The sequence below is a fragment of the Centroberyx affinis genome, unplaced genomic scaffold (assembly GCF_046629955.1).
Source record: "Centroberyx affinis isolate AG114_WGS23_722 - 3 ecotype Tasmania unplaced genomic scaffold, CSIRO-AGI_Caff_v1 ptg006736l_1, whole genome shotgun sequence".
In the NCBI taxonomy this organism is placed as follows: domain Eukaryota; kingdom Metazoa; phylum Chordata; class Actinopteri; order Beryciformes; family Berycidae; genus Centroberyx; species Centroberyx affinis.
This window is the reverse complement of record NW_027283417.1, coordinates 57,228-72,093: the sequence shown is the minus strand read 5'-3', so window position 1 is coordinate 72,093 and position 14,866 is coordinate 57,228. Positions and strand designations below refer to the sequence as shown.

The 14,866-nt window shown below is 41.0% G+C and overlaps 1 protein-coding gene across 1 annotated transcript; it reads left to right on the top strand.

The window, feature by feature from the left end:
* Positions 1 to 3,105: 3,105 nt before the first annotated feature.
* LOC139639022 (ras-related and estrogen-regulated growth inhibitor-like protein) lies at positions 3,106 to 9,859 on the top strand. The gene is made up of 4 exons (XM_071513058.1): positions 3,106 to 3,215; positions 3,642 to 3,695; positions 5,499 to 5,575; positions 7,261 to 9,859. The coding sequence occupies exons 1-4, from the start codon at positions 3,119 to 3,121 to the stop codon at positions 7,672 to 7,674; spliced, it is 642 nt and encodes a 213-aa protein (XP_071369159.1). The 5' UTR covers positions 3,106 to 3,118; the 3' UTR covers positions 7,675 to 9,859.
* The last annotated feature ends 5,007 nt before the right edge of the window (positions 9,860 to 14,866 follow it).

The window sequence follows — 14,866 nt, the reverse complement described above, 5'->3', positions numbered from 1 at the left end:
ACCAGAGCTGATTTGGTGGAAAAAGAGCAGTTGTCTCCTTTCCCTTCTCTTTTCTTTCCACACGTATTTTTTTCATCTCGTCTTGCTGACCCCCGGTCTGGTCCTGCTGTTTCCAAGCCCCGCTGCATCCTAGCTGATGGGCCGACAAACCCTCGCTCCAGTCCAGCAGCGGGCTGAACACTGTGCTCTGCTGCTGTGACACCTGAGTTTCCCCGAGGGGATCAATAAAGTGCATCTTAATCTTAATCTTAATCTTAATGTCTCTTCTGTCTTTTCTCAGGAGCAGAGTGAAGTGCTGACTCAGCTCCAGGAAAGTTTCCAGACCAAGTTGGCAGAGGTTTTCGGGGCGGAGCTTCATCCTTCCCTCCTGAAGCGATGCGGCACCGGAAACGGCGAGGCGGGAGGAAGAGCAGCTGCAGCCGGATGTGGAAATATTAATATTCCACCGAGCAACAGCAACAACCGGGCGGAGCTGGGGGACGGTGCGGAGGAGCCTGAAGGGTCAAAGGTCGCGATGGACGTGAAGAGCGGTCAGATGGAGGCGGGCGAGGCGGAGGAGGAGCCTGAAGGGTCAAAGGTCACGATGGATGTGAAGAGCGGTCAGATGGAGGCGGGCGAGGCGGAGGAGGAGCCTGAAGGGTCAAAGGTCGCGATGGACGTGAAGAGCGGTCAGATGGAGGCGGGCGAGGCGGAGGAGGAGCCTGAAGGGTCAAAGGTCGCGATGGACGTGAAGAGCGGTCAGATGGAGGCGGGCGAGGCGGAGGAGGAGCCTGAAGGGTCAAAGGTCACGATGGACGTGAAGAGCGGTCAGATGGAGGCGGGCGAGGCGGAGGAGGAGCCTGAAGGGTCAAAGGCTCCGACGCACCTGAACCGTCTGACCGGAGGGGCGTGGCCTGAGGCTGAGGAGGGAGAAGAGGTCGCCGAGGCCTCAGAGGGGTCAAAGGTCACGTCAGACCCCGACTGCGGCCTGACCCTGGAGGGGGGGGGGGCGCCGGCTGAGGCGGCCAAGCTGAAAGAGACTCGGAAAAGGCTGAAGGAGTTTCTGCACGCGAACTGCAGGTCTGCTAAGAAACCAAAGACAGAGCAGCTGGTGGAGTGAGGCGGGAGGAGCCGGTTCAGACCTGCTGAAGTGCCTCTGAGCAAGACCAGGTCCCTGCCGGCTCCAGGGGGGCGGGGGGGGGAGAGGAGCTGGACTCCAGCGTTAGATCTTCTCCTCTCTCGTTCCTTTGGTGTAAAGCAGCACAGACTTTACTGACCTCACCACACAGGAATTGTGGGTAATAAACAGTTCCCTTTTACCGCCATTTGGACCCGCCACTGTGAACTAGTGCAGCTGTAATGAATCATGTATGAATGTTAATCTATCCATCATTTGACTATGGATGTTTTTCACCAGATATACAGCTCTGGAAAAAATTAAGAGACCACTGCAAAATTATCAGTTTCTCTGGTTTTACTATTTATAGGTATGTGTTTGAGTAAAATGAGTAAAATGAACATTTTTGTTTTATTCTATAAACTACTGACAACATTTCTCCCAAATTCCAAATAAAAATATTGTCATTTAGAGCATTTATTTGCAGAAAATAACTGGTCAAAATAACAAAAAAGATGCAGTGTTTTCAGACCTCGAATAATGCAAAGAAAACAAGTTCATATTCATTTTTAAACAACACAATAATAATGTTTGTTTCTTTGCATTATTCGAGGTCTGAAAACACTGCATCTTTTTTTGTTATTTTGACCAGTTATTTTCTGCAAACAAATGCTCTAAATGACAATATTTTTATTTGGAATTTGGGAGAAATGTTGTCAGTAGTTTATAGAATAAAACAAAAATGTTCATTTTACTAATTTTACTCAAATACATACTTATAAATAGTAAAACCAGAGAAACTGATAATTTTTCAGTGATCTCTTAATATTTTCCAGAGCTGTATGTAAAGTATAACTGAGTTAAACAGTGTCTGATTTGCATTGTTTTGTGGAAGAAAACCAGTCAACTGGCAGCTAAAACAAAGAGTTCATCTCTGCTCAGATAAAACGTCCTGTGACTTGGTTAAGAAATGAGTGTAAAGGTAATTAAAATAATTCACTGTTCATGTTTGTTTATTATTGTTTTTTTTATGTTTTTGAAAACTATGTTGTTCTATTCAAATGAAATAGTACAATAAAAATCTCATCTTTTGTTTTATTTTTAAAATGATGGTTGTCACGGTTATTCCAGTAATACTATAACTACTGCAGTATATCTGTAGTACATTATAAGGACGCTCATAATGCATTCATAATGCCTTTTGATCAGAACACAAGACTGACGCATTGTACCAGCACTCATAAAACAGATGTAACATAATGAATCCTAATAGCACCAAAATCAGAAGCAATTATATAAAAGCAAATCTATAAAATGTGTTATGAGAAATTACTTTAAAGGCATAAAAATGCAATTTAGAACAAATCAAACGTGGAAATATGGAGAAAACAGAGGTGAAGTTGTCTGTTCTGACACTAGATGGAGCCACAGCAGCATTACTATCACCACCATTCTACTGCAGTATTATTAGTATTACCACCACTTTAATAGTGTTTCTACTACTACTACTGCCACTCCAATGCAGTATTACTGCAATAGAGTGGACAGTATTACTACAGTATTACTTCAGTATTACCTTTCTACTACAGTAATACTTGTCATTCTACTCTATGAATTCTTGTTGTGTAGAAATATAAAACATCTACCAGGTGGAGTTGTGCAGGTTGTTGTGCATTATGAAATGTTGAATAATCAAGAGAACACACTCACACACTCACACACTCACACACACACACACACACACACACACTCACACACACACACACACACACACACACACACACACACAGACACAGTATGTACACCGCATGACTCATGTGAGTAGTACAACTTGTCTCATTAACACACGAGTCAACATCGTCCAATCAGGCTGAAAATGTGTAAACTATCAGCGCCCCCGGCCCACGGGCTCCGCCCCCGCCCCAGGCCCCTCCCCCGGCCCCCCAGGCTCCGCCCACACAGAGTATATGAGCCGTCGGAGCCGCAGCAGACCTCAGAGAGCCGGAGCCAGCCTGCAGCCCGATGCTGGTCCAGGTCAAAGGTCGAGCGATGGAGGGGAGCCAGCAGCGAGTCGAGGCCAACGTCCTGCTGCTGGGAGCCGAGAGCGTCGGCAAGTCAGGTGTGTGTGTGTGTGTGTGTGTGTGTGTGTGTGTGTGTGTGTGTGTGTGTGTGTGTGTGTACTTTTAGTATTTTTGGCATTTTTGGCATATTGTTAAGTTCTAATCCTAGAAGATCAGAACAGGTATTGTGCACATCAACGAAAAGACGAAAACTAGAAACGTTTCACTTTTTTTTTTTTTTTTTTACATATTATTTATTTTTATTTTAATTATTTTTAAAAGTAGATGTAGTTTTTGTTCAGTTTTAGTTTTTTTCACTTTTCATCTTAGTTTTCATCTTCTTGCTGGACACAAAACATTCTGTCTGTACAGACTGAACACTTTCAGCAACATGTTGCCCTGCAGAGTTGCTGCCTCTTCTTAACGAAGCAACATGTTGCCCTGCAGAGTTGCTGCCTCTCGTTAACAAAGCCTCTCTGTTGCAGCTCTCACTGTCCGGTTCCTGACCAGGAGATTCATCGGAGAATACGGAGACATCGGTAAGATTTCCTTCATCTTCATATGAAAAACCCGACAGGACTCACAGGGAAAAGTAACAGCAGATTATTGAAGTGTCATCTGATGTGAACAGAAATCCCAGACCAGCTGTTTCACTTCAACACTGTTTTTGATTTGATTTTGATTTTCTAATCTAATTTTTTTATGTTTTCATTGCTGTAGACTAGCAGGTACAAACTGCACACAGTGAAGAACAGAAAACATACAACACTGTTCTGTTTTAAGATGTTTTGTACTGCTGATAAATGGAAACAGCTAAACTCTGTTAGGTCTGAACATGATGTGATGTGTGATGTGTCAGAAATAGTTTCTGACTTTACCCCATACACACACACTGCTAAAAATATCCTAAATAACTAACATAATAATTGAAAATTATTATTTTTTAATAATAATTAAAATTATAATTTTTCTTAAAACAAGTGAAAGTGAGTGATTTTGCTCAAGTCTCAACAATTTAGCAAGAAAAGTGTCATTTTCATGATAGCAGAGAGACTGATCCGCCTCTCTTCCCTGCTTCAACATTTCAACTCTTGTTTCGGTGAAACTGCACTGGAGACAAGAGGAAGGAGGAAGAGGAAGACCAGATTTTAAGGCTTGATCCAAGACTCTGATTTGCCCAGATGAATGTACTCAGAGAGTGTCGTCCTCCGAATATCAGGATGAAACTGTCAAAGTGTCAAAGTGTCAAACTGTCATCACAGCAGAGTCACACGGAAGCAGACTTGTCCTGAACAGAGCGGGACGTCCTGCTGACAAATGTTCTGGAACAGGAAAGTGATTTGGTTTGCAGACAAGATTTATAATCAACAGAGGTGTGACCAAGACAACTTCACTCGAGTCCCAAGTCAGTCTGAAGTCTTGAGGCACAAGTCTCAAGTCTAAATATAGATTCCCAAGTCAAGTCCAAGTCAAGTCCAAGTCATTAAAGTCAAGTCTCAAGTCTAAATGTAGAACAGCAAGTCAAGTCAGAACGTCAAGTCAAGTCAAGAGTCCAGTATCAATTTAATATCTTAAAGAAAACTAAATATCTAGGACTTTTCAATGCAATATGGTTTTAATAGGATAAAAACTTGGTAAGAGCATCATGAGTTTGATTTCTATAATCAGTTTCAACTTCAATAAATTCAATCATTCCATACAAATTCAGAAAACAGAATTTAAATTCAGTCGTCTGCTGGAACAAATCTCATCACTTTCAATCTAAGTCATTTACACAAACACAAGATCTCAAGTCAAGACTTTAGAAACCTTTTCAAGTCATCAGAGTACAAGTCAGAGTCAAGTCCCAAGTCACCAGAACCCAAGTCAAGTCCAGTCTCAAGTCTTCTCTTCATGCAGCAAGTCAAGTCTCAAGCAATTCAAACTGTGACTCGAGTCCAAGTCATGTGACTCGAGTCCCACCTCTGTATACCATACAGACAAACATCAGCTGATAAAACTGAAGGAGGCAGCAGCTCTGGTGTCAGTAATGCAGCTGTATGTGTCTCCATCCATGATGTCCAAAACATAATGTATATAAAAACAAAATCCATTGGACCTAAAATAAAGAGCTGAAGATGTTTCTCTGCTCATCCAACAGGCTTCTTCAGTTCTGCTGAGTTCTGAATTCTCTTGAACTCTTCATTTTAAGTCCAGTGGATTTTGATGACTAAAATTAATCTAAGCAGACACACTCCATCCATGATGTGCAGAGCCTCTCTCTTCAGGACGCTGAACTGGACTGAACCGGACTGAACTGGAATACTTCTGCTAACTGAACGTATCTGCCTTTCCTTTTCCAGAATCAATCTACAGTCACGTCGACAAGATCGACGGACGAGAGATTTCCTTCAACATCTGGGACTCTCTCTACTCCCAGGTAGGCGTCGATATTCTGAGCTGTGCAGGTTTTATTATAGAGAAGCACACAAGGCATTTTGTTGTTAGATATGACTTTGTCCAGAGTTAGCGATCAGCCTCGCAGACAGAGCAGAGGCTGTAGGTAATTGGAGATAACAGTGACAGTGTGGATCAGAACAGCCGGTCTGACACATTCTCTCATGGTCCTGACCTCATTTTCCTGGAAACCCCTCAAATCCCCTGAAGGACCCCCAGAAGGCCCCAGAGCCCAGTTTGGGAACCACTGACACAGATCATACTTCAGTAAACCGCTCTTCCCCTTCCTCATGTGTTTCTCTCCTTCCTCAAGACGAACTGGGTTTGAAAATGCAGCTCTTGCCCATCTGAGGACTTCCTCTCATGATGTGGTTTTATGATCTGCACTGCTACAAATGTCCTCAATCAGTCTTATATTCAGTCTTAAAATCTTATTTTTCTTAAAACAAGTGAACAATTCTGCCAATTAGGTGAAAGAGTTAAGAATCAGAATCAGTTTCATTGGCTGAGTAAGTTTGTACTTACAAGGACTTTGACTTGGTAGGTTTCTCACATACAGTAGGTCACATTAAACATAACACAATAATTAGAAAAGTAATGAATAAAAAGTTTAAAAGTAGCAATTTAGGGAGTCTTCCTCATAGTATACCAAAGGAACATGTACATAAGTAATGATTTCACTTGTTTCTAATTAAGGCTGGGTATTGGCAAGGACCTCACGATACATTGCGATACGATACATATTGCAATACATTGCAATACTCTAGATAATTTACTGAAAATGTAAAAATAGAGCTGAAAATACAACTTGCTGTGTACCACCTGGTAGTCTAATTTGTACATCACATTATATTGATAACTCAGCGGACAAATTGAGTCAAAACTATTTAATTCAAAGGGATTTGAGGGAAATTTAAGGACATTTTAAATCCGTTTAAAACATGAATTATTTGTTTTAATGTATCGATACGAGGGGCTGGAAAATCAATACAGTATCATGGAAAAAAATATTGCAATACTCAGCTGTATCGATTTTTTTGCACAGCCCTACTTCGAATGCAGTTTATGTTAAGGACATTAATTATGTTAAGGACTTAGATTTTAACAGATGATCGACTGAATGACTAATTTTTGTGGACAATGCAGTTTCTGAGCTTGTAGAATTTTTTTTGTTTTTATTATTTTTCTTCTAAATACTTGTATTGTATATTTTGTATCTATTGCAATTAATATACTCCATTTTGTTTAGATTACCATTTGTTAAAATAGGAGGAGCATCCTTGTTGATTTTTTGTTTTGTTTAGTTTTATGTTTTGTTACTGCAGCAATTTTATTTTGTATTTTATATTATATGAATGTAAAAGGCTGTATTTCATGGTGTTGAAAATTTATATAAAAATATTGTGGAAAAAAAAAAGTTTGGAGTTTCGACGCGCTGAGGCAGTTTGGTGTTTTTGACAAAGCGAACGTCTGAAAAGATCAAGAAAATTATTAAAAGAAGTTGATTTGCATTGGAAACAAGTGAAATTATCTCACTGCATTGGCAATTCTTTTCACCTGCTTTAACAAATATAATAATTTATCTCAGTATGATTCGATACCAGATTAAACGTCTTGTCGAGATGCATCATAGTTTCCCCCTTTGGTAATCTGTTGTTGTCCTCGCAGGACCGTGAGCAGTCCGGCTCCGTCAGCGACAAGCAGCTCCAGTGGGCCGACGGCATGATCCTGGTCTACAGCATCTGCGACCGCGGCAGCTTCGACGTGGTCCGCCAGCAGGTCCGGCGGATCCGTCGATCCGGAAAGACGTCCGCCGCCGTCCCCGTCATCATCGTCGGGAACAAGCGGGACCTGCAGCGCCACCGGACGGTCTCCAGCGAAGAGGGACGGCTCCTCGCTCTCTCCGAACACTGCCGGTTTTTCGAGATCTCGGCGGCGGAGACGTACCACGGCGTCCTGCTGGTCTTTCACGGACTCGTCGACCTCATCAAAGAGTCCAGAGCTCTGCGGAAAGCGTCCGCCGGCGTCAAAGGCATCGTCAGGAGCATGTCGGCCGTGTTCGGCAAGAAACGCGCCGAGTAGTCTTTGCGTCTTTGAAATACTGAAGAGATTATCTAGTAAAGTACGTTTTTTGTGCGCTGAGCCTGATGCGGCGTGGAGACGCTCCATCTGCCCCCGTCTGGAGAAAGGCCAAAGGTCAGGGACTCGATGGACCGAGGCAGGTTGAGAGCAGGATTGTCCGTTAGCGAATGTTGATGGCAAACTCACGGTGAGAAAAGTTGGCATCTGTGAAGTGTTTTGTGGTGGAGAAGAGGAGCTGAGGCTGCTGGGGCCGATCTGAGATGTTTTTCAGTATAGGGCTTTAGATGAAAGACATGGCTTGATAGATTTAGGCCCAAATGTTGACCTGACCTGAAAGTGTCCGCTGAGAAAGTTATCATGGCAACGCATCACGAGCTCAGACAGACTGTCGACAGCAGAAACAGCAACAAGTAGGTCAGTTAGCTAAAGCTAAACTTCAGGTTGTTGCCTGTCTGTGAAAAAAACAACTTGGTGTTATTTTTAACTGACCAGTGTGTAAATATGGAGTTCTACCTGTGCGTTCCTGGCATGGAACTGGGATTGAGTTAAATGCTTCGCCTGTCTTACTACCAGGGTTCCTCCACATTTTCAATTAAAAAATTCCATACTTTTTCCAGACCTTGATTTGTTTTGAAGATTTTGTCTGGGTGTTCAATATGATTTACGCAGATAGACATCTTGCCCCTGCTAACTAGGTCATATCACTGTATAGATGAAGATTGTTCTTCACAGCCACAAATATCAGAATATGTGAGATGATTGGCAGGGTTCCTACACGGTTTCCATTTTAAAATTCCATATTTTTCCCAGACTATGTCCTATGTTCTTGACCGGATTTGATTTTGGTGGGTATTTGATATAATGCATGCTGACAGCGGCTGGGTAATAAGAGCGTCCCTCTATCTGAACATTATTCTTCACATCAACAAAAACTGTGGACTCAAAGTGGCTCTACAACAACATAAAAGCTAGAATCATGTGTGTATCGGACCTGAACCGCAACATTTTCCATACTTTTCCACACATTTTTTCAAATTCCCAAACTATTCAAGACCTGGAAATGATCAAATTCATTTTTAATACTTTTCCAGACTTTCCAGACCTGCGTAGGAACCCTGTACTACGACTGGATGCTCATTCATGTTTCCATTGAAAATCGCCTCAATGCTAAAGCACAAAGCGGAAACACAAAGTGACTTTTTGCCGGATCGGAGGATTTGACTTTCCTCACGTAATGTCTGCTGAGTCACGATACCAGAAGTTTGGATGGGCGACTCATGACAACAAGATTTCATTTATTTAACTATGAGCAAAACCTGAAGCTAACCTGAAGCTAACTGTTGTAGCTGCCTGCCCTTAACTGAAGCTGTTTTAGCGCAGTGAAGGTGTCGTACAGATCAGTCCGTACATCGGTACAGTACGGATCAAGGGTGCGCATCTTTTCGAAAGATGTTTGAACTTTATGTGAGGACACGCTGAACCAGTTTGTCGACCAGTTTAGACGGACTGGGATCCAGTTTGAGATGTGGAGGACTGTTTGACAGCTGCGGTCCGCTGTGAAGCCGGACTGACTGGTCCAATCCTCTTTCTTCTTCTGCTCCAGTCCGCTCCGTTTCGCCCTCTGGAGGCTCAAACGGAAGTTCAGCTTGCAGAACACATTTGGTGAAAGTATTGAACGTTTGTAAAATTAAATATTGGATTCAATCTTTCTCAACGGTACAGAAGAAGTCTTGAAATTTCTGTTATCGTGACAAAGCTACTATTGAGTTTAGCTGCTGTGTTGTCGGTCACAGACTGTCTACTAAGAGGCTTGTAGAAACAAATGCATATGTATTTGTAAATGCATCATATACACATGTGCGTATTGTATTACATCCACACTAACCCTAACACCAGCTACTGACTGAGGGAATATTGTCAAAAACAGCGTGGTGCTGTTCATTTAATTGGTAACACTTTACAATAAGGGTACATTAATTAAGTTAATGCTTAATAAGCATTAACTAACCCTTAATTAACAGTTAACTAATGTGTCTGGTAATCATTTACTAATGGTGTTCATGTTAACTAAGGTATTAATTTATACATTATTTCATAGTTTATAAAGATGACTATTAAATCATGTATAAATGAATACCTTAGTTAACATGAACACCATTAGTAAATGATTACCAGACACATTAGTTAACTGTTAATTAAGGGTTAGTTAATGCTTATTAAGCATTAACTAACCCTTAATTAATGTACCCTTGTTGTGAAGTGTTACCGTTTCATGAATCTGAAGATTTACAAACTATTCTATAGCTCTGTTAAAGTGATGTAACTGTATTATTAAGCTAAGTTATTGTAAAAAGTTATGTGCAGCAGTTACAGTCTGTATGAAAGATGTTTCTCTTTTCTCTCCAGTAGACTTCCTCAAGGTTGGAAACATATTAAGAATGCTGTCACTGTTCGAAAAATGTCAGCTGATGATATCCTTTTCTTCAGATGTATATAAGAGAAAAGATTTTGTTGTTTGTAATAAAACTTGGTGAAAAAAAGGTTTCCTGGGTCAGTTTTGATAAATACACTGACATGAATGTGCAGAGTCTCATAAGCTTTATTTCAGGACTTAATCTGGGTTCTTTGGAAATACACATTCATATTACATGGGGAAAGTTACGCAGTATTTTGAGATTTTCACATTAATATTTTTGGATACAGTTTTTCTGCCACATCATGAGAGTTACACATACACACTTTTGTCATTTTCAAATCTAACCTTTAGCATGATGGAAGATAATCACTAACTTGTAATTGTCCCAACAAAACAGAATTAATTTTATCTTTGTTCACATTGATTCTACAATAGTTTTCTTCACTGTCAGATAAAAAGCTGTGGAGTTGGACCTTTCATCACAGGAGCTGTGCAGTACAACTCTGTCCTTTACTTCTGACAGTGTTGAACAAGACTTACAAATAGAAAACTGTTTCAACTTTCAATGTAAAGGTCTGTTTCACCTCAGTGGTAACAGAGTTAAACCACAGCAGCTAAATACATTAAAATCTCATGTTTAGTTATCACATACAGTCGGTACTTGCATTAAAAGTTCATTCAATCAATTTAACAGTGAAAAAATGTCTTCAGTCCAATTAATCAAAATAAAAACAAAGCCATTATCGGGGCAGCAGTGTTCAAACTGGGAACAGTTACAGACTGCGGCTTTAAAGTCCAGTCACTGACCGAAAGACAGTTTGACACTGCGATCACACTCAGTGGGAAATTTATTATTTTTCTCTGATGGAAGTTCATTCATTTCCAGTGAGAGAATCGTCACTGCATCCTGTCACATGCCATTTATTCTACTTATGCACTGACAGAACAGTGTTAACTAAACCAAAGGCTGTTCTGGTTACTTACAGCTCTCTGCTTTGTGACTACAATCAATAATCAGCCTGATCACTTTCATCTCAAAACCTTGGAGCTTTGGGATCGTTGTGTAAAACTTTGCACAAACATCATGGCTCTGTCTCAAACGGCTAAGATGCTAACACTCCCTCCGGAGGCAGGGAGGCATCAAGTCATGTCTCAATCGAATATTTACAAAAAACGCTGCCTGCTGAGCCTCCAGCTGGGCAGGGTTTGAAGGCAGCATAGACGTATCCTTCGTTGATCAAGATATCCCACAATCCCGTGCGTCCGCTCCACTGCGCCCACAGAAAAAAAACAAATGACGAGCAACAGCCCAGGAGCCCGGGAGAGAAAAAAGTTATATGGAGTCCACGATTTACTGCACCGTGCGTCACGTTTTAGTTCATAAGTGCTCACGAGATACAATTCATTCCCTCGATTTCGTTAAACTGTGTATTTTAGGAAAAAATGCAACTTAAAAGTAATCTTTTAGATATTGCAGATAGGCCTAGTAAGGATTTGGTATGTTAATATCCATTGTCTGTTTACGCTGAATAGGCAAATCCCCCAAATATTGCATCATATTTATCCACTTAACCTTCAGGCCATGTAAACACAATCAGGTGCTGCAACACACCCAGGACAGGCCACATTTAAACATGATCACCAATATGTGACTGACTCTTTATAAGCTGCTGAAGAGCGCATGGATTATATATCCAGAGCACCATGTCACTATTTAGAGGCACATTTTGGCAATTTGTGCCCCAAAAAATAAAACGAGAGCTCGAATTGCATATCGTGCACGTTACAGTAAATCGTGGCCACGACAGAAATTATTTTTCTCCCGATGGCCGCTCCCGGGCTCCGTAGCCCGGAGTTCATGTACAAATGTATGTTAAGTTATTGTTATTTTTTTAACCTCAGATTTTTTTTCTACCGAGAAATAGACAGTTTAGTCACTGAATATCCATTCTCTTGTGATGTATAATGCTTATTTAAGAAATTTGTTCCGACTTTCGGATTCACTGAAAACAGACTTTTTGAGGTTAGCCTATCCGTTACGTTAGCTTACTAAGCAGACCACTGAACTACAGCCAGCCGGTTTAGCTGTTACAGCAGTATAGCCTTTGCTCTCCAGCGGGTTTGATGCAGATGTGACATCCATCAATGGCACCCATCGACTTTTGTATAGTTTAGATATTGTATATTGTATATATTACTATTATTGTATAACTATTGTATATATAGCTAGTATACATAGTTGCATTAGTCTAATTGAGTTTTGTTATGTAGATATGTAGTTATTTTTTCTTGGTTATATATTTATGTTAAAATAAAGTGCAAAAATCATTATAAAAATGGTTGATTATTTCATAGCAGAAACAGTACTTGAAATGTTTTTAGTAAAAGTAGAAATAGCCTATTAATTACAGTATAATTACCAGTATAACTCAAGTGAAAGTCCTACATTTAAAACTGTAAGCAGGAAAAAAAATGTTGCAGCCTAAGCAATGAAATGGTTCTGAAAAGTAAACCTAGTAGTTTCTGAAGATTTGTCATTTGAATTGCAAGTTAAATATTCAATTGTAGTTCTTGGGTATTACTTAAGTTAGTAAATGTTCTGTAATACTTTACACTATTGTGGTTGTTATAGTATTAACATTAGCTATTTTATTAAATCTATATAAAATTCAAATTTATACTGAATACTATCACTAAAAAATATATAAGCAGTTATTCCAAATGACCTGCAGGTGGCAGTGTAACTGACAGACGGCAGCTGTAGTATTTGGTGATGTCATGACGTCGCGACGCATCGCTGCTGGAAGTCCGTCTTCATCCAGACACCCGGACAGGAGCCTTCATACAAAAAAGGACACTGCCTTCCGTTTGAGACACAGCCATAATGTGCAGAAAAGAAATGCATTATGGGTGAGTCAAGTGACAGCATCCTAAATTGGGTTCATAAAAAAGCGGGTCAATCTGATACACTTTGGACACGATCTGTAAAGACACTGCAAGAAGAGCGCCAGACTAGACGAGTAGAAAGATGAGCGGACAAAACGTTTCACTGAGGAGCTTCAGAGACCTGAAAGACAAACAGATTCGGTGAAACCTCCGAACACCCGGGAGACTCTGCCAACACAGACCTGGAGTCAGTGTGGCTCGCTTCAACATCCGGTGCACTTCACAACGACAATAAATGCAAATGCAACAAATTCTCTCATTCCAAATTAACGAACTTCCACGGGAGAGCAATGCATTTGATGTATTTTGTGTTCCAGGAGTTAGACTGGCTCCGTTTCCACTAATCAGATCTGTCAGGGACACAGGAGAACCAGCAGCCGTTTGACTGAACCTTCCTCTCGCTACAGGACATTCTTCCAGACTCATCACACTACAACAGCTCGACTTCATCTGGAATACAGATGTGTTGCTACAGCCTGCAGTATGTGGAGCTGTAGACCAGGATCCTGTGGCTCAAACCATGGGCGTCGCAGCTATTTAAAATTATTAGTTTAGACGCCCCCGCTTTTACCATGTTTTTACCATGTTTTTACCATGTCGAAAATCAGTGCATCGGTCTATCCGTGCTTCATTATCAAATCCATTCCGCTTGCTTATCGAGAGAACGCCCAAATCAATGAAACTCCACACCATGTTTTCACTGCTACCTCGCACCCAGGCAGATCCTCACACAGCACACACACACATACACACGAGCGCGCCGCTAACGTTAGCTAGTCATTGATGCCCGGATGGCAGGTAGCTGAGTTAAGGTGGGTCACACACTGTCACCACAAAATGTTCAGGAAATTGTTAACTTAGCGAAAATCAAAGCTTGGCATTTAACTAAAAGTTTGTATTTTGTTGGCCTGTAGCTTATAGCCTTCTTGTTTTTGTTACAAAGTCTCTATACTGACTGACAGCAGCCTCACTGTTCAGTTAGCTAACTGTTAAGAAGCGCTAACGCTAGCTAACGTTAAGATTAACGTTAGCAAAATAGTGAAAAGATGAGGAGGGAGGCTAGTTTTCATTTGATTGTTACTGTAGAGTAGACTGGTCTATTTTTTTGTCTCTCTCTTGGTTTGATGTGTTTGCTCCCCCAGACAACATGGACATAAGGAGGTCTTTTTCAAAGAAGAGGAAAGTAAGTCAACACTGGTAGTAATCAGTTAACTTCAGATAACTAACAGCCGAGTCCCTTGTAATGGCAGGCGCTCCCCTCCCCGCTTTGACAAATAAAAGCCCGGCTGGCCCATGGCCTCAGGTCCTGCTGAGTCTTCATAGGAGTAGAAATGATTGGAAGATGGATGTAGTTTATTGGAGAATGCATAGGGGCACTTTGACTGCAGTTGTCCTCTCCACTTTACTCATTGATTTGATAACATTAAAGAAATTCATTTAACAGAAATTGCAATTGCATGCAAGCACAAAGAGATCCTCAAGTTTAAATAAACAATGAGTGGTTATTATTAAAGATGGCTCTGAATTAGTCATCGAATCAATTTCTGTACTTTTAGCTTTTTAATATCTTCAAATATGTGATCTGGGGCCAACCACATCCTCTGGATGAATGTACCCATAATTGTTCTCATGCTAGTATAGCCAGATAAAAGTATCAAACCACCTGTTAAAAGGCACCAAAATACAGGAAATAACATCTACAAAATTTTTCTGGGGGAGGACCCCCAGACCCCCGTTAGATCGCCCCACCCACATTTTCAATGCTTCCTACACCCATGGCTGAAACGCATTCGAATTAAACTGATTAGTCAAGGTTATAGAATTACAGAA